The 20752-nt window shown below is 43.1% G+C and overlaps 2 protein-coding genes across 5 annotated transcripts; one reads left to right on the top strand and one right to left on the bottom strand.

The window, feature by feature from the left end:
• Positions 1-4019: 4019 nt before the first annotated feature.
• Positions 4020-14500, top strand: lclat1 (lysocardiolipin acyltransferase 1). 3 transcript variants are annotated; one of them, XM_035610485.2, is made up of 6 exons: positions 4020-4344; positions 8171-8338; positions 8738-8936; positions 9296-9442; positions 11083-11199; positions 12098-14500. In XM_035610485.2, the coding sequence occupies exons 2-6, from the start codon at positions 8171-8173 to the stop codon at positions 12619-12621; spliced, it is 1155 nt and encodes a 384-aa protein (XP_035466378.1). In that variant the 5' UTR covers positions 4020-4344; the 3' UTR covers positions 12622-14500. The 3 variants fall into 3 exon arrangements, with proteins under 3 accessions (XP_035466378.1, XP_035466379.1, XP_035466380.1); XM_035610486.2 differs by lacking the exon at positions 4020-4344 and adding an exon at positions 4379-5115; XM_035610487.2 differs by lacking the exon at positions 4020-4344 and having other exon boundaries at positions 8197-8338; positions 8622-8936.
• A 2252-nt stretch (positions 14501-16752) lies between these two features.
• LOC118286477 (protein yippee-like 5) lies at positions 16753-20651 on the bottom strand. 2 transcript variants are annotated; one of them, XM_035610956.2, is made up of 3 exons: positions 20497-20651; positions 19082-19258; positions 16753-18945 (listed from the first exon to the last, which is right to left on the bottom strand). In XM_035610956.2, the coding sequence occupies exons 2-3, from the start codon at positions 19220-19222 to the stop codon at positions 18721-18723; spliced, it is 366 nt and encodes a 121-aa protein (XP_035466849.1). In that variant the 5' UTR covers positions 19223-19258; positions 20497-20651; the 3' UTR covers positions 16753-18720. The 2 variants fall into 2 exon arrangements, with proteins under 2 accessions (XP_035466849.1, XP_035466850.1); XM_035610957.2 differs by lacking the exon at positions 20497-20651 and adding an exon at positions 20157-20295.
• Between the last annotated feature and the right edge of the window lie 101 nt (positions 20652-20752).

Below are 20752 nucleotides of genomic sequence, written 5' to 3'. Positions count from 1 at the left end.
CATTAACACTGTTTCACTGTCACTCCTCTACACATAAACTCACACCAACCTTTTCTTGGTCCATAACATAACCCCTCCCCCTGCGGTCTTGTATGTCAACAGGAGAAAATAATGCTTATCCGATGAACTCTTTTTCCACTCCCTCGCCATATTTTACTCTTCTCTCCAGTATTGTTGTTTTCTTGTTCTTTCTATTTTTCGCTGTCCTAGACTTCTATCCCAATCTGTTGTTTCAGCAAGTTTCCCATACTTACACAACAGGAGAAATGTACTCTGCATTCCCACAGTGCAGGTTATGTAATTTAAGTTAACATTTCATTGTAAATGGTGCCCTTGTTCCTATAACCCTGCTATTTCAGTGGCGCAACCTCAATGTATAAGCCACCAAGGTTTACCATGTGTGCATGCATAACTGTGTCTGTGTGTTTGTGCAAAGTGCGCAAAAGGGGCGCATGTGCTCCGAGGTTTTATGTATAACCGTCTCTGTTATTATGAGTGCCATTTGCGTAAGGGAAAGATTCTTTTCCCATGGTTCCTCAAGTGTGAGAAGAAAGCAGAGCTCTCAGGACATGAAGCAAAAACTCTGCTAGTTATTTATAACCTGTCTGGAGACGGCCCACCGAGCGTAGACACAAATCTGGCACTGTCAACAGGAGAAGAGCTAGAAGAGAGTAAGATACGCTGAGGGGCACACAACAGGGAGGATTAAAAGGTGAAGGAGTCAGGAGAGGGAAAAGAAGGATGTGGAAGAGGTAAAGCATAAAGAACACCTACGGTGTAACACGGGTAGATCACAGATCACAGACTGGTTGTCTTCCTTGGTAGCCAATGTACAGTAGATAAGACTTAGTGAGATAAGGTAAAATGCTGCCATAGCAAAAATGACACTTGGGAACTTGCTTGGTGTCATCATGCCCTCATAAAATGTAACTACTTTGCACAACTGTTCTTTCCAAGTGATATTCCAAACAACATGGATGGAAAAAGATGCAGAGGACCTCTAGAAGTCAATGATGCAAATCATTTGTTGTAATCTGTCCTCTCCCCGAACGTATTTGACGTGTAAAAAAAAAAAGCACCCACATTACAACGTGATACAAAATCCAGAACTGAGGACCATTGAGTAATGATCGCTAGTCAAAACAAAGTCTCCTCAACTTCCCAATAAATCAGAGTCAAGCACACTCAATACTCTGCCAAACTGCTCTTTTGTACCTGCACGTCTGCAGACCAGCCGCCGATGACATAATGCATCTGCCGGACTCACGGCTACAGTACATATTTCGATGGATGAGTCTGATCACCCTGGGACTGATTCACTATTGAACAGGGTGGTGGAAGGTACATCTCCATCTCGTCCTCAAGTTGTTAAAGCTTTGATCAATACCAGTGTGCTGGCATCTGCTGTATACTGTAGATTTGTGCGTTAATGTGATAAGCCACAGGCTGCTGCTCTTCCGTACTCTGCTGTTGATATAAATAGACATGTCATGGCCCTGCCACTCTAACCCTCATTGCCAAGAGACCAGGGTGGAAAAGGAGAAAGAAAGGGAGCGGGGACAAGATCACAGGCACACAGATGGGGGATTAAGTCACAGAAATTAGGATACAAAACAGAAGTAACAGTTAAAAAAGAAAAAAGACAAGAATGTCACATGCTTTCAAGTGTCAAGTGTGAAGGTGAGACATGCTGTCAGTGTGAAGAGGGACTTCACTTAAAGAGAAGACTCAAGTTAAATCGTCCATGCCCCCTTTGAACTAACAAAAAAGCACACAGGGTCATTGGAGGCAAGAATGTCTAAAACAACAAACTGGACGAGTTCTTTTTCAAATAAAGTCCTGTTAAATGACTATAAATAAACCCAAATAAACCAAAACAATGCCCGAAAAAGTCACTGTCTCTCTCACATGGACTTACATAAGTGGAACGGCATGTCTTACATGAATTAACCTTGTTGGTCCCTTCATTTATCTGTTGATTTGATCCGAACCTTGGCTGTAAAAAACCCTGAAAAGTTGCATTTGACTTGGCTTACCTCCTATGTAGTCTCTATCAGCAAATATAACTTAAGTGAACATGTTTTATGTTTTCGTGGATTGAAATGACTGTGATTCATACCAGAGGGCTTAGATATTTGGAATTCTTAAAGGGAATATGATTAGGAGTACTTGATCATATTGCCGTGGCTAAATTATCTTGGACAAGCGTCATTAATCATGTGGATGTGCTTCTCTTTTGAAGGTGAGTTGGCACCAAACTGTAAAAAAAAAAAAAAAAATCAGAGCTTGTTTTGCAGCAACTTTTTCCGATCCCCTCTGAAGTGATGCGTTGACCCTTGAGAAGTTTATACTGATAAAGCTATACAGTTCACTCAGTCTCTCAGATAGAGTGCATGCCATAGGGAGCAGGTCATGGAAAAGTCTTGAGTTTGACTAAGTGCGCTCTCTCTCTTTTACCCTGTCTGTCATTCCTCCTCTACCTCACTCACCACGCACACGCATACACACACGCACACAGACACACACACACATGCACAAGAGAGTTCATGTGCATGCTTGGACACACTCAGACACACTGACCAATCTCACACATCACTGAATGCTGAGGTAATTTTTAACAGTAGAACAGCTCATAACGGTGGGTAAAAGAAACATAATGACACATGCTCGGATTTGCACTACTTTAAAAGGCCATGTTGGGAGACTGAGTCAAGGAAGTATATCATCAATACAATGCCTTGGCGTTTGAATGAGTTCTGACGCTGGGATCTTGCACTGCAACACGAGCAAAATGTGCAGAAGAGAGGAATAGCGAGCACACAAGTAGTAACAAAAGACAAGGGTTTACTATTGGTATACCTGTCAGTGTTTACACAAATGTAGGCCACTGCAGGGGTCAAACATCCTGAAATGAAGTACGTAGAGTCTGTTAAAAACACAGTGAAGCACACTGCTTATTCACAAAGCCTTTAAACCAAGGTGTATGAATGATGAGCTCCCTCTGAGTTTTAGTGTTGTGCTGTTTATTGTTAACCTGCATAGGCCTTTATCACAGCAGACATCTTGACTCAGGAAAGGCCAAGGTGTTCCCGATCACGTTGATGTGTCTCTCTCTTCTGTTCAAGAGCCGATGTCATTCATTTTTATCATTTTTACACCTGTGCTTTTGCCACTGTCATGTCAAAATGTACCCTGTGAAAAAAGGCTTGTCAGTAATTTATATGACATGACACATTATGGACAACACATTATGGAAAGCTGATGTTTTGATTGGTGGATAAATTACAGAGGTTTTTACTGTTTCCATTTTATGCTACCATATTATTTTCTTCACTACATTTTGAAGGGAAATATTGACCATTGTATTTATCTGAAAGCTACACGTACAATTTATTTAGTAAAAAAGTTGTGATCAAATTATAAAATGAAATGCATTACTGCTCTGGCATCAATGCAACTGCTTTTGATGCTTTTAATTGTTTTTAAGTGTTATATTATGTGTCAATGTCATCTGTCTTTGTTTGTATCTGTGTTATGGAACGTTTTTATTTTCATTTGCTGCCATCTGGACCAGGACTCCCTGGAAGAGAGGGATATTGTATCTCAATGGGAACTTCCTGGTGAAATAAAGGATAAATAAAATGAATAAAATACTGCTACTAATAATGATTATAACAATAATAATGATATTATTATGTTATTTTAATATGTAAAATATCTGGATATACTACTTCTTCCACCCAAGGTAAATGAATGGCGTCTTCTCCCATCGTCTACCTCTTTCCCTTTGCACCTCCTGCCATCATCTCTGCATCTGTGTGCAGATCCTTTGACTGCTGCTCGAAATATAGCAAGCACGCCAACCACAGTCACTATCAGTGTGTGAAATCTAGGTAGCATTGAGGCTGGTGATGATGCTCAATGCTGATGTCTGTGTGTTTTGCCGTCACCTCCTCGGTGACCGCAGCTTTGCACAAACAGCGCCCCCTGTTGACGTGCGGCTGTAAGGACAGGTGAGAGGTGGCGAGTTGAGGGGTCGCGTTAGCCAAACGGCGTGGCGGCTACACTGTGGCTGCAGTTGCATGTTAAGTGAAGGAACATACAGATTTGCAAGGTTGAGTCCGTGGAAGTGTGAGCTGACATCTGGCGGAGTGCGTCTTCCTTCGAGGACTTGTAACGCGGTGGTTTGTTTTTTTTTTCTTCAAAATAAGTTTCGCTTAGTTAGCGAGCTGCTAGCTAGCTTGCAGAGTTGCTATGTCGCTACGGAGCGGTCGGAGCTGCAGGAGCTAACGTAGCTAGCTCACAACCAACACACTCTGAATCTACAGGGGAGAACAATTCGAGGTGGGTGTGTTTTCGTTCAACAGCGTGACGTGACTGCTGCAGCACTCGGTCCAGGGTGTTAGCGTGGGCTAACGCGCTCCGGCTCCGTTTTGTGTTAACGTGTAGACTCGGAATGCTAAGTTAGCATTCACGTTGTCGCGCGTGCGCTGCTGCTCGTCGGTGGCAATTAGCACGAATGTAACGTACGACTACACTGACAGCACTCAGCCTGGTTGGCTCATGCACTGACGTCATTTCACTGACAACATAACTTAGTGGTCGAGTTGAGCCAAGTTCCCAAGTGATGCTTCTTCAGGCGATCACGTTTGTTTCTGCTGCTCTCAGCTGGTGTCCGTAACACCGGGAGGACTCCGACACACTCCCATCACTCACACGACGTCAGCTTCCTGTTCAACGCACCATCTCACGACTGTCTTTAAGGTTGTCGCCCATTGACATGCGACCCCCTCGAAGGCCGGTTGGCTTATTCGCCGAGCATGCATGCTAACCGGAAGGAGGCTTATTGTTAACGTTCGGCTGAAGGCCTGTGTGTGCAGCCGGCCAAGTTAAACCCGGCCTGTTGACACTGGGACGATCGTCAGGACGTGCCTGCCTGTGTTCAGGGTGTGGGCTTCAGCACAGGTCACCAACCCCCCTGGCGCAGCTTGGAAGTGTCAGGTCACTAAACCAGGGGGCAGTCACTCTTCTCTCCAGTTCACTTTTCACTCTGTCCAGCAACATCACCATGTCTCCAGGCGAAGACGTCCACATTACATCCAGTCATCCACTGAGGTCGTTTCATTTCGATTATTGATTCACTGGTCGATTGTTTTCTTGCTTGTTTTTTTTTTTAATGTCAAAATAATGAAATGTGCACACTGTCACTCCAAGATGATGTTGTCAGATGGCCTTTTTTCTTATTAGACTGACCCACAATATTCAATGCACAAACAAAAATGTCAAAGAAAAATGCAAATATTTAACCAGTCAAAATTTGACGTAAACAACGCGTTGATTGTCAAAATGGTTGTCATTTGATCTACAACCTGAGTTATTGTCGCAGCTCTGGATGCGTCCCATACTAGAGCCCGACCGAGGTTGGAGTTTGTGATTTGCTGATATGAAAACTTTTATTTTACAAATTAAACAACGCAGAAAATATGTGCATTCCTGTTTGTGTTTTGAATTCAAGGTAATGTGTTTGGTTGTTTTTCTGTTTTCTGTTTATTTACATTATTTATAATAAAGTGTATGGTTAAACTGTAAAATATATAATGCCTAAACTATACGACTCTTTGTCGTAAGGGTTTGATAATGACATCTTTGGAATCATTGACTTTTTAAAAAATATATATATATATATATATATATATATATATAAATGCGTATAGGCCAATTTGTTGGTGACAGAAATGATTTTACTCCCTGATCGCAATCACTCTCCAAAGTTCAGATTGGTCAGAGTCTATCCCAATACTGTCTTCCTTTTTTTCAATCCCCCTCCTCTTTAATTTACTTAATTTTTTCCCATTTACCTGTTAATATGATATCCCAAAATTCGGTACATTTTCAAGATGAAGAAATTGAATCAGTTTGTCAAATGAGTGATAGCTGCTGTCTGGTGGCGAGTTGGAGAGTTGTTTAGTTCTAAAGATGTGGATTCCTCAAGTGCCCTTTAGATCAATAGACCTGCCCTTAAATCTGTTTACAGTTTAATTATCTATTTCATCATCCTTCCTCTCTCTCATCGCTCTTACGCGCACACACACACACACACACTCACACACACACCAACTAAGCACATTGTTTAACCTAGACATGCTTGACCTCTTCTCTCTGCTTTGCTCTGCTGGGATGTCTGGTCTTGGCTTTAAGAGAGGAATGTAAAATCATTGCCAGGGAATTCAGACTTGGACTATGAGGAGTATGCTGTGTATTGCCTCTGCTGGTGTGCTTGGGGAAGTGCTTTCAGGATTATTACTATGGTGAATAAATAAATGCAAAACCAACCAAGATGGATGGGGCTAGATCAAACTCACAATACCTAATGGCTTTGGAGTATGTGAAAACAAAAAGTGTTTCCGTGGAAGCCTTACATAAGTAGTCTTAGGTCCCCGGTGCCCATGCCAAGCGGAACAAAAACATGTTTATTTAACACTTTAATGTTCATAATTCCATTCACTTCTCACATGTCCTTTTGCTGAATTGACTCCAGCAGCCACCCAAGGGTTTGTTTTTTGTGTGCATGGGGACATAGTCTAATTGTGGCCGTTGTGCTGAGCAAGCCTTTTTCCTCACCTGTCTTATGCCTCACATTTTCCGTTGTTAAAGCCAGTAACCCTTAAACCCTTATTGCCAGCATGACTATGCACGCAACACACACTTGGATTTTTTCTTTTTTTCAATGGACCTTCAATTACTTTGGTCGCTGGCGTCAGACTTGCGGTGTCATGGTGCCACAGAGGATGTAGATGAGTGCAAGATGATGGGAGTGTTGGGGTCAGGAAGTCTGAACCAAATGCTTGTGCAATCATAATGGCACTTGAAGTGGAAAGTTGTGAATCAGCATTCACATAAAATAATAAAACACCTGTTCCTTGTAACTTCAGCTCAGACGCTCTGCATCAGCAAGGCCAAGCTGTAATCAGTTCATGACTGTAATTGTCCTTTTAACCTTCACCACAGGGGACTTGCTCGTAATTTAGTGGTTGTCGTTTTCAGATTCAGTTTATGGAAACTTAACTGTTTGTCCCGGTCGTTGCATTTTTGAAGTGTGTTCCTGAACATGCATCCCATACGAGGAACCTCATGAGTTCAACAAAGTTCCTGTACCAATAAGCAGTGAGGGAAAGGTCAGTCAAGCACAAAGTCCTGAGTAGAGGCCTTACCAGGAAAAACGGTTCAAATGCTGGGTGACACGTTCCACAATGTGATATTACCATTGGACACTGAACTGGTCACTGCTGATGTCATTGAAATGACAACCGAACTCCGTTGGTATGTCCAGATGAGCCCCTATAAACCTATATTAGATATGTCATGGACAATTGAAGGTCCTGTTACTTGGTTTTGATTTTCAGAAGGATTACAGGTTCATTTCTCTTCCCTTGTGGATCTAATGACCATGATGTATTTCTGCAGCAGCTACTCTAACGAACACTTTTAACCAGCGTTCAGTCTGCTTTCCATTTACATTCATCCAGGTCACTGATGTCTATGCACTTGTGTACATGTTTATTTCTAATCGGTAACATCAGCTGTATTCAAACTCGCCTTTGTCAGGCTTACACTAGTTGGAATGATACTGATGGACGCGCTTGTAATGAATCATATGGATAATTATCAAACTGCACATGTTATTAATCTTCCATAAAGCTCCGGGCAGCCATTTTTAAAATTCGAAGTTATTGATAAGATTTTAGAGCTTTGATTGATGTAGCTGCAAGGTTTTATTTACTATTTTTTTTAATTTCTGAAAATGTGGCTCAGAGGTTTACACCTCGGTTACATTCATTAAATAATTTTGTTACACAGCCACACTTGATTTAGTGACCACGCACCCACAATTTGTTATCCACAGTCACAAATGTTCTCCTATTTACATTCCACGGCAGGAATGCCTTCCCTGGATTTTCCACTGTTTGTGGGAAAATATGTCAGAAGAACAACAGAAGAGCAGGCTATGCTATTGATGATCTCCGCTTCAGCTCCTTTCCACTGTCGAGATACTAGTCAGGAATAAATTCCACAAACATTATTATTTATAGACCCCATCTTCGGCTCACACTTTGACTGCTTAGCTGTGATTTATAGTCCAGCTAATCTTGTCTGGTTTGTCTCTCCACAGATGGCCGTGTCGCTGCGGGGCCTGTACTTTGTGGTGACCCTGTTTTTGGGCAGCTTCTTTGGAAGTGTCTTCATGCTGGGTCCATTTTTGCCCCTCATGCTGGTGTCTCCCGCCTGGTACCGCTGGATCACCGATCGCATCGTCGCCACCTGGCTCACCCTGCCTGTGGTGTGTATACCAGCCTAGCCCTTACTTAGCCTAAATCTGTGTGCGTCAGATGGTCTTAAGTAAACCTTTGTGACACAGTCACGATAATCTGCGTCATCCCATCTTTACTTATTCCTCCCAGATTGTATTTTTGTCAGAAGTACACTTCAGTTATTCAGATTGCCCTTGAGTAAAAATTATGCAAATGTTGTTTGCAGTGATCCCATTGATGACATTATGTATTTATTTTTGCCTGACTCTGTTCTGTGTCTTAAATTAATCTTACCACCTTTCCTCTTCCCAGTCCCTCCTCTCTCCTTCTACATCTTTTTTAAATTGTCCTTCTTCTCAATATCTCACCCCCGCTGTTCATTCCATTTTCCCTACCCTCTCTTATCCCCACTGCTCTCCCCTCTATAGTCTTTGCTGGAGCTGGTATTTGGTGTGAAGGTGGTAATAACAGGTGATGGCTTCATCCCGGGGGAGCGCAGCGTGATTATCATGAACCACCGCACGCGTCTGGACTGGATGTTCCTCTGGTGTTGTCTGCTCAGGTACAGCTACCTGCGCCTGGAGAAGATCTGCCTCAAGGCTGCTCTCAAGGCTGTGCCTGGCTTTGGTACGTATACACTGGTTGCCCCGCCTGTACAGATAGTCAACATACTAAAATGTAATACATTCTTTGCATAGCATTTCCTCACAGATATTATTGCAAAGTTTACTTTTCAGAGGAGGAGAAGTCAATCAAATGCAGATAAATGGAAATATGATAGACAAACAGTATAATTCAATATACACTACAAACTATAAATGCTGGTGTAACAAGCCTAATTTCCAGACCCCAGTCTCCGATCTCATGGGGACAATTATTGAAAATCATTGTTTCATAGCCACTTTAAAAAGGTCTTGTGTAATAAGTTGCATATGAGAAGTAATCAATTATACATGTCAAGACTTTGTGCTGAATGTATTTTCCAGGCTGGGCAATGCAGGTGGCCTGCTTCGTTTTCATCCAGCGTCGCTGGGAGGACGACAAGAAACACTTAGAGAACATGCTGGACTACTTCTGTGACATCAGAGAGCCGCTGCAGCTGCTGCTCTTCCCGGAGGGCACAGACCTCACTGGTGAGGAGTGAAGAATGAATGGCTCCATCCATACGTGCAACACTTTGCACCACATTTCATCTGTGATTCTCAGAATGTGTTCCACCAACCCAGTATTCAGAGCTCAATGTGGCCCTACACCTGTCTTACGCCTTAGCGCTGACACCGTTATGCAAACACAATTTCAAAGTGATAAGACACGGCAAAATCCCCCGACACTCACCCCACACAGTCATTTCTGCAGGAATGCTCAGATCTTCGGGGTCCAAAGCCCTTCTGGATCACAATTAAGCCAATCAAAGCCCAGAGCAGCTTTTCTAGGGGAAGCTTAACTTCTCTTTACATTTCATGATGTTATGACCTCTCATGATGTCATGAGGGCTCCAGTTCAGTTACATCATAACTGGCCAGCAGCTTTAGGGCTTTAAAGATTGTTTCACTTTTGATGTTTAGTTCGTACTCGCGCGCGTTCACATGTGCTTGCGTCTGCAGTAAAGTCTCCTTAAACCCCCAGGGCTTAATCTGACGCAACGTATACAGTATGTTCCGACGAGGGTTGTAACTCTTGAGATTTTCACGGTGATATTCGCCTCTTATCAAGGCTTCACGTAATCCCTGTTTTTCACAATCAATTCTTTAGCTTGTTCACGTGTGATCTAACTTGATTGTCTTTAATTTTAGATAAAGCACGTACCTATAACATGTTATATTACTAAATCATGTTAGGATAGTAGTATTCACATCCTTTACAGAAGTCAAAGTACTAATACAACACTGTAAAAGTACCCTGTTACAAGTATCTTAAAAATGTACATCATGTACAAACCACTGGTTTTCATATGATGGTGAAACCGGGACACAGCCGCAACCCTATTTCTGACATCTCATGCGTACGTGTTTTACTCTCTAATACTTATTCCAGGCACATACAGAGCTCCATCTTCAGGAACAGGTTCCGGATGCACTTAGGACCCTCTACAGATCGATTTCTTCTTGAAGCTTGTGTAAATTGACCGAAAAGATTGTATAAGAATGACAAGTTAGATACCGTCCCCCATGGGAGAGCAGAGGGTCTGATCAGCAGAGGTCTGTCCATAGATCTCTGGTATGACCAGTCCATCTGAAGAAGCTGCGTAATATGTTACATAATATGAATAATGAGTCATGATATAGTTTACATGTTCCTGCAACTATTTCCAGAGGGAATGTCTGGTTAATAAACGCTCATCTTTCCTGTGTTTATGTGCCCCTCTGGTTTGTCACTGGAGGATGTAAATGTCATAAATGTAGCCATATTGCGTTGCCAACATTTTTTACTATGGTTTCAGCTATTTTGTAATGCTTAAGTATTATTTGCAAGTTATACTTAATAATGTTTCCTAACCTTTGTTTGTGAGATACACATATTCTTTCATAATTTCTACAATGCAGTTAAGCAGCTGTAAAGTGCAAATCTTATAAAACTAAATATAAAAATTACGGCACATTGGATTTAAATTTAATGTCATATATGGTTTGTTATTGGTTCTAACTGTAAAATAATACATACAATATACAAATATCAATTGCAGCCAAATAATAACACAGCTTTTATAACACCATGCACTAGTCAACATGTATCTCTTTAGTAGTGATTTATTAGTGTCTTATGTCTCTTTCAGAAAATACAAGAGCAAAAAGTGATGCATTCGCCGCCAAGAACAGCCTGCCGAACTTTGAGTATGTGCTCCATCCACGGACCACGGGATTCACCTTTATCGTGGACAGACTACGAAAAGGTCAGGGTGTGATCCACATCACCAGTTTCTGAAATCATGTCATTCTTTTTGCGTTAAACATGACATGGTCGTTAAAAATCTGCTGAAAATGTTATAGATGGTGGGAGTCAAACAGCTGACTAAGTGCTCTGTTATTTCATTTTATGATAATGATCGTTTTGTTGCACAAGATAATGAGTAGGATATAAAGCATGGAAATACTTTATCAGCATAGCCAAGGGAAATTGACATGCTGCCATAATGACTGTTTTTTTGGAGGGATCATACCTGTTATTCTTCAAAGTGTCAGACCTATACTTCATCCTATTACCAGCCATTACAGCAGCCCTGGGATTCTCATGTTTCCCTATGAGCTAACCATGGCAGTCCTCCAGACTTCTTAAATACCACCTCTGGCACCGCCGGTTTCAAACCCCACCCGCCCTGGATGCTGAGCATGGCACTAACTCTCACAAGCAGGTGCTGTGATCAGTGTGATTTCATCAGACTGAGCTAATTCCCCCTCTCCCGCCCTCTGCACCGCTGACGGACATGCTGTACATTTCGTCTTTGTCCACCCTGAGCTCTATTTTTACCAGGGTAGACCTGAGCTGTACGGGAGCAGGCACTGGCAGGTGTCCTGGACACTCAATAGTTCATTCAACTCTCCCTGTGTGTTGTAAGGGGCACCGATGACGGTATAGGGCTCATGGTAGTTTTGACGGATAATATTAACTCTCCTTGTAGCGTCATGTCTTCATGTCTGAAACTACAGTTTACAGTAAGTCTGGGCTGTTCAGGTGTTTTGCATTGTTGAAAGTTGATAGTTTTGGAGTCTAGCTCATGTCTTGCTGGTCTTCTATGAAATTGTTGTAGCATCCTATCTTTGATCATTTAGAAATCGTGTCCCTTTTCTTAGGAGACAACCTGGATGCCGTTCATGACATTACCGTGGCCTATCCCAAGAACATCCCTCAAACCGAGCGCCACCTCATCCTGGGGCTCTTCCCCCGTGAGATCCACTTCCACGTCCGCCGTTACCCAGTGGCTTCTCTTCCCTCCTCGTCAGACCTGGAATCGTGGTGTAGGGAGCGCTGGGCTGAGAAGGAGTGCCGCCTCCGTGACTTCTACTCCGGCCAGCCCCGGGGCTTTGACAGAGAAGGTGTTGCACGTGTGCCACCTTGTAAGTCGGAGCTGCGAGTGTCTCTGATCAAAGCGGCCTCGCTGCTGTACTGGAGCAGCTTCATCGCCCTGTGCTTCACCGGCCTGTGGCTCTGGGCTCCGTTCAGGCTCTTTTGCCTGGTCATGGTCGGAGTGTTTATGGCCCAGCAGAGGCTGGTCGGAGGGGTGGAGCTGCTGGAGTTGGCCTGCCATCGATACTGGAAGTCCACGGCTGCTGACGCGGGAGACAAGAAAAAGGTGATGGATGGGAAGGTGCAGTGAGGACGGAAGACGGGATTGACCGGACAATGACACGTTTCAACCCTGTGCTCGGCGAGGATGCCGAGGACGCCATTGTCTCGATCTGTTCAGTCCAGAGGGCTCGAGGATCCCTCAGAGGGAGCCAGAACACCACGCCTTAGAAAGGGAGTAATGCATTTTGCATGGCTTTAGTGGAAAGAGCTGGAGAAAAAGAGGAATGTTCTGTACATCTGTGTTGGGTTCAAGAAATTCATCATACACGGTGTCACCTGCCCTGTACTTACCTTCCTGTATAATCACTGTTAATTAGCTTGCCGTCGGCACATTTTATCCGTTTTATGTTGTTGCTGTTTTAGAGCCTCAGTGTCACACGTGTCATGAAAATTTTAGTATTTTTATACTGTTGCCATGTCCTTTTTTTACTGTATCGTATGTTGCCCTTGGTTTTATATTCGTGTCATAGATTATGGAGCAGAGCCATAGTACAGACCAAATGTACATATGATGACTTGACTCTAACCAATTTTCAAATCAGCACTGTAGTTAGTCGAATTAGACAGAGACAAGTTAAATGGATCAGTTTCCATTAAAAGTCTCTTTCAACAAAAGAAAAAGGACAGAAATAATTCCCAGTGAATTATCAAGGTGTATACCGGTATATATATATATGTACCATTGTTTACCTTTTATTGGGTATAATTGCCCTTTTATACAAAAGTGGGGATTGAACTTTCCCCAGTTAGTCCTTAGAGATAACTTGTGTGATAATGTTTATTACTCTCGAGGCATTGAAACATAAATGTTATTCTGCTTGTTTGTTTGCTCAAGTATCTTTTGCGCATCAAAGCCAAAGGTTGATAAAAGCAGCAGTGATGTAAAACAGTACCAAACCGAATGTAGTCCGTCTCGTCAGGAGAGAGGGTAACTTCGTTCACCGCCAAAGTTGTCTGCAGTCGCACTCGAGTCGACGCGCTTGTAATCGGCAGCTCGTCACGATCAAAGATGTGACTGAGATGTTACATCTGGGTGACTGGAAGCAAATGAGCTTTGTGCCCTTTCTAGGAATGGAGGGATGCCTCGTAGAGGCAGGATGTGGGTGGTGCCGGGGTGGAAGAATGCCCTGTTGGGACAACATTACCCCTCGATGTGCAGGGTGGCACAGAAGCCCAGACTTGGAGTGGAAAACTGGCGCTGAACTCGACCTTAATCCAAAAAAGCCCCGCAATGCCCACCTCTGCCTTTGTCACTCTCTGGAGGACTGGCATTGATGCGCCTGCTAAACTCAATTAGCGAGTGACAGCTGAGAAAGCTTCTCCAATTGTGCCAAAAAAGGACAGAAATTGAAACAAGATTGGAGAGCGGTGCTCCAGCCACACGTTTAGCCACCGACTCTCCTTCCAGCTGAGGTTTCGTCATTTCAAAGCATGCGAGTTCTGGGAGTGAGGGAACATTTGTGTTTGGGACGATTTTTACCAGCTACAGTAACACTGTAGCTAGCTTCCATGCTCGACCGCAGCATCTCTCCTGTTCATCTGAAACGGGAGCTCCCCCGTAGTTAATGTGAAGGGGCGGTTTCCAGTCACTGTGATCAGCTGCTAACAATTTTATCAGCAGCGTGTTGTTGTACTTTACCAGACATGTTACCTTCACCCTCCATATCCTCTTCTACCTTCTTTCAAAACTTCTCAATCAGCTAGAATGTACATGTGTGTTCTCCTCCTTAATTTGTGCTGTTTTGCGTTGCTCAATTTACAATCACATGCTGATGCTGGACCTCTTTTAAAGCCACTGTCCTCAGGTACACATAGTGGACACTGTTGTGACTCAGTCTGTGAAAGCAAGAAATAAATATATATATATATATATATATATATATGAATAAATATACTTTAACAACTCATTTGCGTTTCCTGACATTGTTCTTTCACGTCATCCTTCCGTGTCATCATGGCTGACTTGGAAAGTTCCCGTTTGATCTTTGGGTAAATGATGTAATAGCACATATCTTATGTCATTGGATGGGGACAAGTATCATCTGTTAAAAAATGTTACAGACATCATAGTGGGATGATGCATAATGTAGCAATTGTGTCTTGTCTTCTAGCTGCACCCCCAACAATTGGTGCATTGTCTCGGCTGCACTTTAATCCAGAATGAACCACATCAACCACGATGCTGCAGTGACTGAGTCGGGACCTTGAGTGCTCGTGTTACACAACAACACTCGGGCCACGTTTTTCCTTGCCCGTTTTGCACACACGCGTACAAACACATTCTAGTCTCCACCGCAGACAAACGAAAAAAGGTCAGGAGCTTTGAAGGTGAAGCGCAGTCGCCATAGTAACTAATGTTGACTCCTCTGTCTCCTAGCAACCGGATGTGGAGTGATGTCAATGGAAAGCGTGCTATTTTCTCCTGCTGACGGGATGATGTCACTCCTTTGTGTGAGCGTGTGAGGAGAGAGTTGGGAGGGAGTTTATTTCTATATTCTATAGATCGCTGTGCTCCTGAAGGGATAGAGAGGTGTGATGCTGACATCGCATGGAATCACAGACAGAAAAAAGGCAAGGATGATCTAAATAGCGGCCCGACCATGATGAATCGTGGGCCAATGAAGCGCCCAATTATGCTCCAAATTCTTTTTTGGTCTCCCCCCTCCCCCTACCCCCACCAAAAAATAATTTTCCGCATCTGAATATGCGCAACTTCAAATTTAGTCTGATAAGTTCGACAGAGGGTGGAAGGAAGACTGATGATACACGCCGACTCCATGAGAGCATCGCTTCACTTGTACTTTTTTTCCCCCCTCATGTTATTCGATTTTTCCTCCTTAAAAAGACTGATTCGCTCAGTAATGGGTTAGTTGGATGAGTGTAGGCTATAGGAGCTTGAGTCTTCGGGGAATCTGAAGGTCCCCAGAGGACTGTGGAAGTCTCTGAAGGGGAATGGAAAAATATCTCTCCTTGTAAACACACACACAAACACACATTGGAAAGACTATGTCACATCTAGATTTGGGCCATGTCTTTCCAATTGCATGCAGACTAACAGGATCAACAGGGTAGTGTAATTATCCTTATCTGACCAGATGGGCTTTTTCAATAAAGACTGCAGACAATCCTGAGGTTGTGCAGGGACGAAGCCCAAGACTACTATGAATTATAAAGCAGGAAGGTCGGTTCTCCGGAGACGGAGCCTCCTTTTTTGCTTCTAGTCATGTCCAGCATTTAAATGGCACTGGGTTTGTTCATAAAAAAACATGAGTCTCCTCAATCCATTAATCTGTTAGATCCCTCAAAGAAAGTGAAAAAAGCAACTGCAGTGGATACAAAAATAGACCAGGACAGATTGTTGTGTTCGACAACCCTAATTAATATTTGTGTGAGCTAAGTTTAGTGCTGCAGGCGCCTCCAGGAGCGACTGCAGAAGAAGTAGACCTGTTGTTGATCTCACCATTGTGACACAGACACACCAACAGAGAGGCCTTCCAACAGGATCAGGGCTATAAATAACTCAATAGCAGCACTGCAATATTAGTGGGTGGATTACGGGCTGAGTCGTCATCGCCTTATTTTAGAAACCAGAATGCAGTCAAACCTCTGCATTGTGGGTGATTCACAGCGACTGCAGTATAAGTCGGAATAAACCGGATTGTGCTTACAAAAGTTTGCTTTTCCTTTCGTGTTTTGTCCCGACAACTCATCCTGTTTTTTGCCTTAATAGGGCATTTATTTGACTTTCAATAATAATCCAGCAGAGTCCATTCATTTTTCTCTGTTCCAGCGAGTAACATCATCTATTTCTGGCCTGCAGTGAAGCTCTACAGACCTTGCCAAGCAAGCTAACGTCAGAGGCAGACGAGGGACTCAGCATCACGCTTCCAAGGGGAAAATGTCCACAGAGATCATCCTGTTCCTCGGTGTTCTGCTGCCACCTACAGGCCAACGCTTTTGCTTGTCCTCCCTCTGCCAGGAGGTTATGGACATGAACATATAGGCAGTGTTCAAATACCAAGCTTATAAATCTGCCTCAAGCAGCCGGCTGAAGCACATGGTTGAAAACTAAACACCAAATCAAAATATATAATTTCATAATAGATAATAATTATGCTATGGATTAAAAAAACAAAAAAAACAAGTAGACACAACAGAATACTTTAACCCAGCAAGAATGTATCTTTATTTAGAAATCACATAAGAGAGAAAAAAAAAATCTTGCTATAACCATACAAGAAAACAATCCAATCAGGAAAATATACAATAAGGTAAATGTATCAGTCAATAAAATAGTAATAATAATAATATAGAGTAAAGCAAATCAAATCAGTCGGCCTATCAATAAGACGCTGAAAAAAGTGAACAATAAATGATATCTATATTGTGTCATGGCCATTGACTGTACACTGCACTGACTTGCTGATATGGAAAGTGTCAAGCTTTCTCTATGTACTCAAGTTTTTTTTTTTTTTTGAAGAAATGACAACTTGCACTCGTATAACCTTGTGCGTGTTTCCACAAAGGCGAGCGGAAACACGAACAGCGTCACTTGTGAAGGCTGCACCGTTCTGGTAACACCTGAAGGCATTCACCACGGCACAAAGGGCCATGGTGCTGTGCTGCAGCTACAGTCCAAAAATAACCTCATATGTCATGAAAACTGGGAATATTTATTTTTTAACAATTGTGACATTGTGAAATCCTCACAGTACACAAGCGATATAAAATACGGGCTCTGACCTGGTCAGAAAAATTCAGAGACTAATCACTTCATCAAAGCTTGTTTGGCTCTTGTGTTGTAAGGAACAAGTCATTGTAGAACCAATGTGCCAGGATTATTAAAAAAAGAGAAGGGGGTCGCTATCTCAAAAGCATTTTCGCCTCAGGGATCAGCTTCGCGAATGTAAACGAATACAGTTCAAAAATCCCACTCAATCTCGACTGAAATGTGTTTTTTTGGTTTGTGGTCATATCCAACACTGTGCTGTTACAGAAAGGACTGTTTGCTAAATGCTATTGTGTTTGTGGTTCTGGTTATTTCCTTCAGAGGCTCTGTTAGCTCGTCACCCATGATCGTGCCTCAGACACATTCCTGCTCCGTCAAACTGAAGACACACGGCTGCAGGGTCCACGTTCCTGACGTGTCGCCAAAGTGACACGTTGCTCTACACACGGTACACACGCACGCAGGCACAGAATCCATGGTAACAAATGCTGATTGGCAGAACAGTAGGATTAATTCTCCAATTTTTTTTCTTCCGTACAGGGGTTCACTCCACACTTTGAACTGCAAGAACGGGACATAAAAGCCCCTTTGTGTTCATTCCAAAATTATCAAGTGAATCGAAAACAACCGCACACCAAGTGAACCAAATCTAGATAAAACTTATCTACATCATCAAACACAACAATGAATACTTAAATATGACATCAATCTGTGCAGTATCCTTTGGATGAGAACAGAGATTTGAAACGCTATTCTATTCATTACAAAACCAGCTAATAAAAAGGCAACTGAAATTACAAGTATTGTTGTCTTAGTTGTGTTCAGGGCTCACCACCGATGACAAAATACACTTGAGACAAACTCCACAACAGAGATACGCAGTGACACCTCCACTGCGGTGTTGAACTGGGCTGGTTGCTTTGCCAATGATGTGTAGATGATGAACGTACTCATCTCTAATGCGTCCAGCAATCTAAATAAACAAAACAACCAGTGGGTGACGCACGATGTCTATTATCATGCATGTATTTAACTATTACACCAAAAAGTGTGGAGCATGCCTTGTGCAGCGACGGTGAGAATTGTGTGTGACCGTGCGTGAACACGTAAAGCGGTTCTGTGACACATAAGTCAGGGAGTATTTTGGGAAAGCCTATTCAGCAAGAATAGATCCAGCAAAGCCAATCTTCTAATCAGCAGAGGTCTAAGGTCATAGGCCAAAAATAGGGAGGGGACGGGGTGGGTGGGGTCGGGGAAGGTGGTCAGCCAAAACTTCACTAATCATTAAGTCTGCAGGTGGCGATATGCAGCACAGAGGCAAAGGGGATAGAGGAGAGGGGGGGGGGGGGGTAACACAGGAGTGAGCCTTCCCACACAAGTTAATCCAACATCGGGGGCTCATGAGTTGTCTGAGGGGACGTGCTCCTCGAAGCCCTCGCTCTCCCGAACCAGCGCCCTCTCCAGGATGACACGTCCCTCCTTGTACCGCTGACTGTCCTCAGTAGCAAACTCATAGATCCAGCCCAGCTTGCTGTTGCAGTTCTTGCAGCTGACGTCTCTCACCATGTGCCTGCCGGTGAGCATCACTCTGTCCTGGACCTCGCTGTACTGCAGGTTCACCACCTATGGGGGTTGAGACACAAGCATGATGCACAGGTTGGGTTTATTTTTAAAGCTATGAATGAGATACTGAACTTGTGTATCCTGTCTTGATTTAGGAGTTGCGTGATCCTCCTCACTTCATGGACTTTAACTGTACCTTATTGAAGAGGAAAGCTCGGCCCGTGGCTCCTGTGAAACGTGTTGAGATAAGCTCAGACCGATTAGTCAGGATGGTGTCACAGTTGGCACAGGAGAAGAGGCGTGTCCCTCCGATGTGGTCCAAGAAGATACGTCCCATTGTCAGATCTCTGGAAATGACTGAACTTCCGCTAATCTAGGAGAAAACATGAAGAACAAACAATTTATTGTTGGGGGGAAAAAAGTAAAAAACAGAACGTAAACATTTATGGAATCTGGGCAATGGGCAACACAACACCCTAGAGCTGAGCAACATGCCAGTACATACCGCAGCCTGTTTCACATGTGATTATATTACAATATGAAGAAGCAGCTTGACTTGTCAGATTGCTTAATTCATGGGATAAGTCAAAGCAGACCTTCCTGTCTAGTTATTTTATCCATGCACATTTTTTCCCCAATAGATTTTCCCCAAAAAACATTACTACTATTAAAAACTGATAAACGCCATATAAAATTACATATTCTGTGATGATATCTATAGTACGGACAGATACAAATATGGAAAATTTTGTAAATACCACATTGGAGAAGCTCAATAAATTTTCATTGATTTCAAATTGATTTTGACACGTCTGAAGTCTGTCTCAATGCAGGTTGACTCTTGAAATTTACTTTTGCTGTTATATATGATATTTTCAAAAGACACCGTGTCCCCATGACTGATTCTGTTATGTCATTATTATTTTATTTTTTTAACCAAAGTCAATTGTTAGCCACCAGTACAGCAGTAAACTGAATGACAATCAGCACAATTTGTCATCTTTAATGTTATTCTATGTGTGTGTGTGTGTGTGTGTGTGTGTATATATATATATATATATACCATTTACCATGAACCATTTTTCCAATGTGGCTCAATATCAGAAGTATATCAAAAGTATTTCATATTCTGATAAATATAAGATTCTTACAAGAAATATATGAGGCAACTTTGAGACAAATATATATTCAAAGTGTCAACATTAAAAGCTCAAATATGTATTTGCTGAATTAGTGTTTTCAGTTGTTGTTGTCGCCACAGTAGCTCTGACCTCAACAAGTACGTCTTGTTCCCGACTGTCTCGTCTAGAGCAGTGTTGACGGAAGATGGCAGCCTTGAACAACGACGAATACGACTACGACATGTACGTGGTAGATTCAAACGCACGCTAAATGATCACTCCGTCGAAAGTGTCCACGGGCCCGTGATGGTGAGTGATACGATGGAAGACATGAGCTGGTTGGTTTCCACTGTGGTTTACGTCATTTGAGTCAAACGAAGCTAACGGTGGGTTAGCCGCTCGGCTAGCAGCGACTGCGATAACAAGCTAGGCAGAAGAGAACAACAACAAAACGCACATATCTGCCGACGTCCGCCCGACGCTTTCTTACCGTGTCAGACTCGACTCAGTGGCACAAGAAGTCCCCACCAGCGACGATGTCACCGATATGAGAGGTGTATTTTAGACGCACATCTGTTGTTTGTGTCGTCGTCGTGGCTTTGTTGTTCTCGTTCAGCTGTTTCCTGTCCGCAGCCCCGCTGAGTCCGAGCCACTGTCAACATCCGGTCATGACGGCGCTGCGATGCGGCTCCACCAGGGGGCAGCAGAGCCGAGCGACAGCAAGAGGCGTCCACATCGAGGGAGAG

The sequence above is a fragment of the Scophthalmus maximus genome, chromosome 15, assembly GCF_022379125.1.
Source record: "Scophthalmus maximus strain ysfricsl-2021 chromosome 15, ASM2237912v1, whole genome shotgun sequence".
In the NCBI taxonomy this organism is placed as follows: Eukaryota; Metazoa; Chordata; class Actinopteri; order Pleuronectiformes; family Scophthalmidae; genus Scophthalmus; species Scophthalmus maximus.
Note: the sequence above shows the minus strand (reverse complement) of the source record. Positions and strands in the feature narration are given on the sequence as shown.

Bases quoted from the DNA above. Each gene is read 5' to 3' on its own strand.
- LOC118286477 (XM_035610956.2), bottom strand. From the start codon at position 19,222: ATGGGACGTATCTTCTTGGACCACATCGGAGGGACACGCCTCTTCTCC. The intron at 18,946-19,081 runs GTACAGTTAAAG...CAACCCCCATAG, and splicing joins GAGCTTTCCTCTTCAATAAG to GTGGTGAACCTGCAGTACAG.
- lclat1 (XM_035610485.2), top strand. From the start codon at position 8,171: ATGGCCGTGTCGCTGCGGGGCCTGTACTTTGTGGTGACCCTGTTTTTG. The intron at 8,937-9,295 runs GTACGTATACAC...TGTATTTTCCAG, and splicing joins CAAGGCTGTGCCTGGCTTTG to GCTGGGCAATGCAGGTGGCC. The intron at 9,443-11,082 runs GTGAGGAGTGAA...TGTCTCTTTCAG, and splicing joins GGAGGGCACAGACCTCACTG to AAAATACAAGAGCAAAAAGT.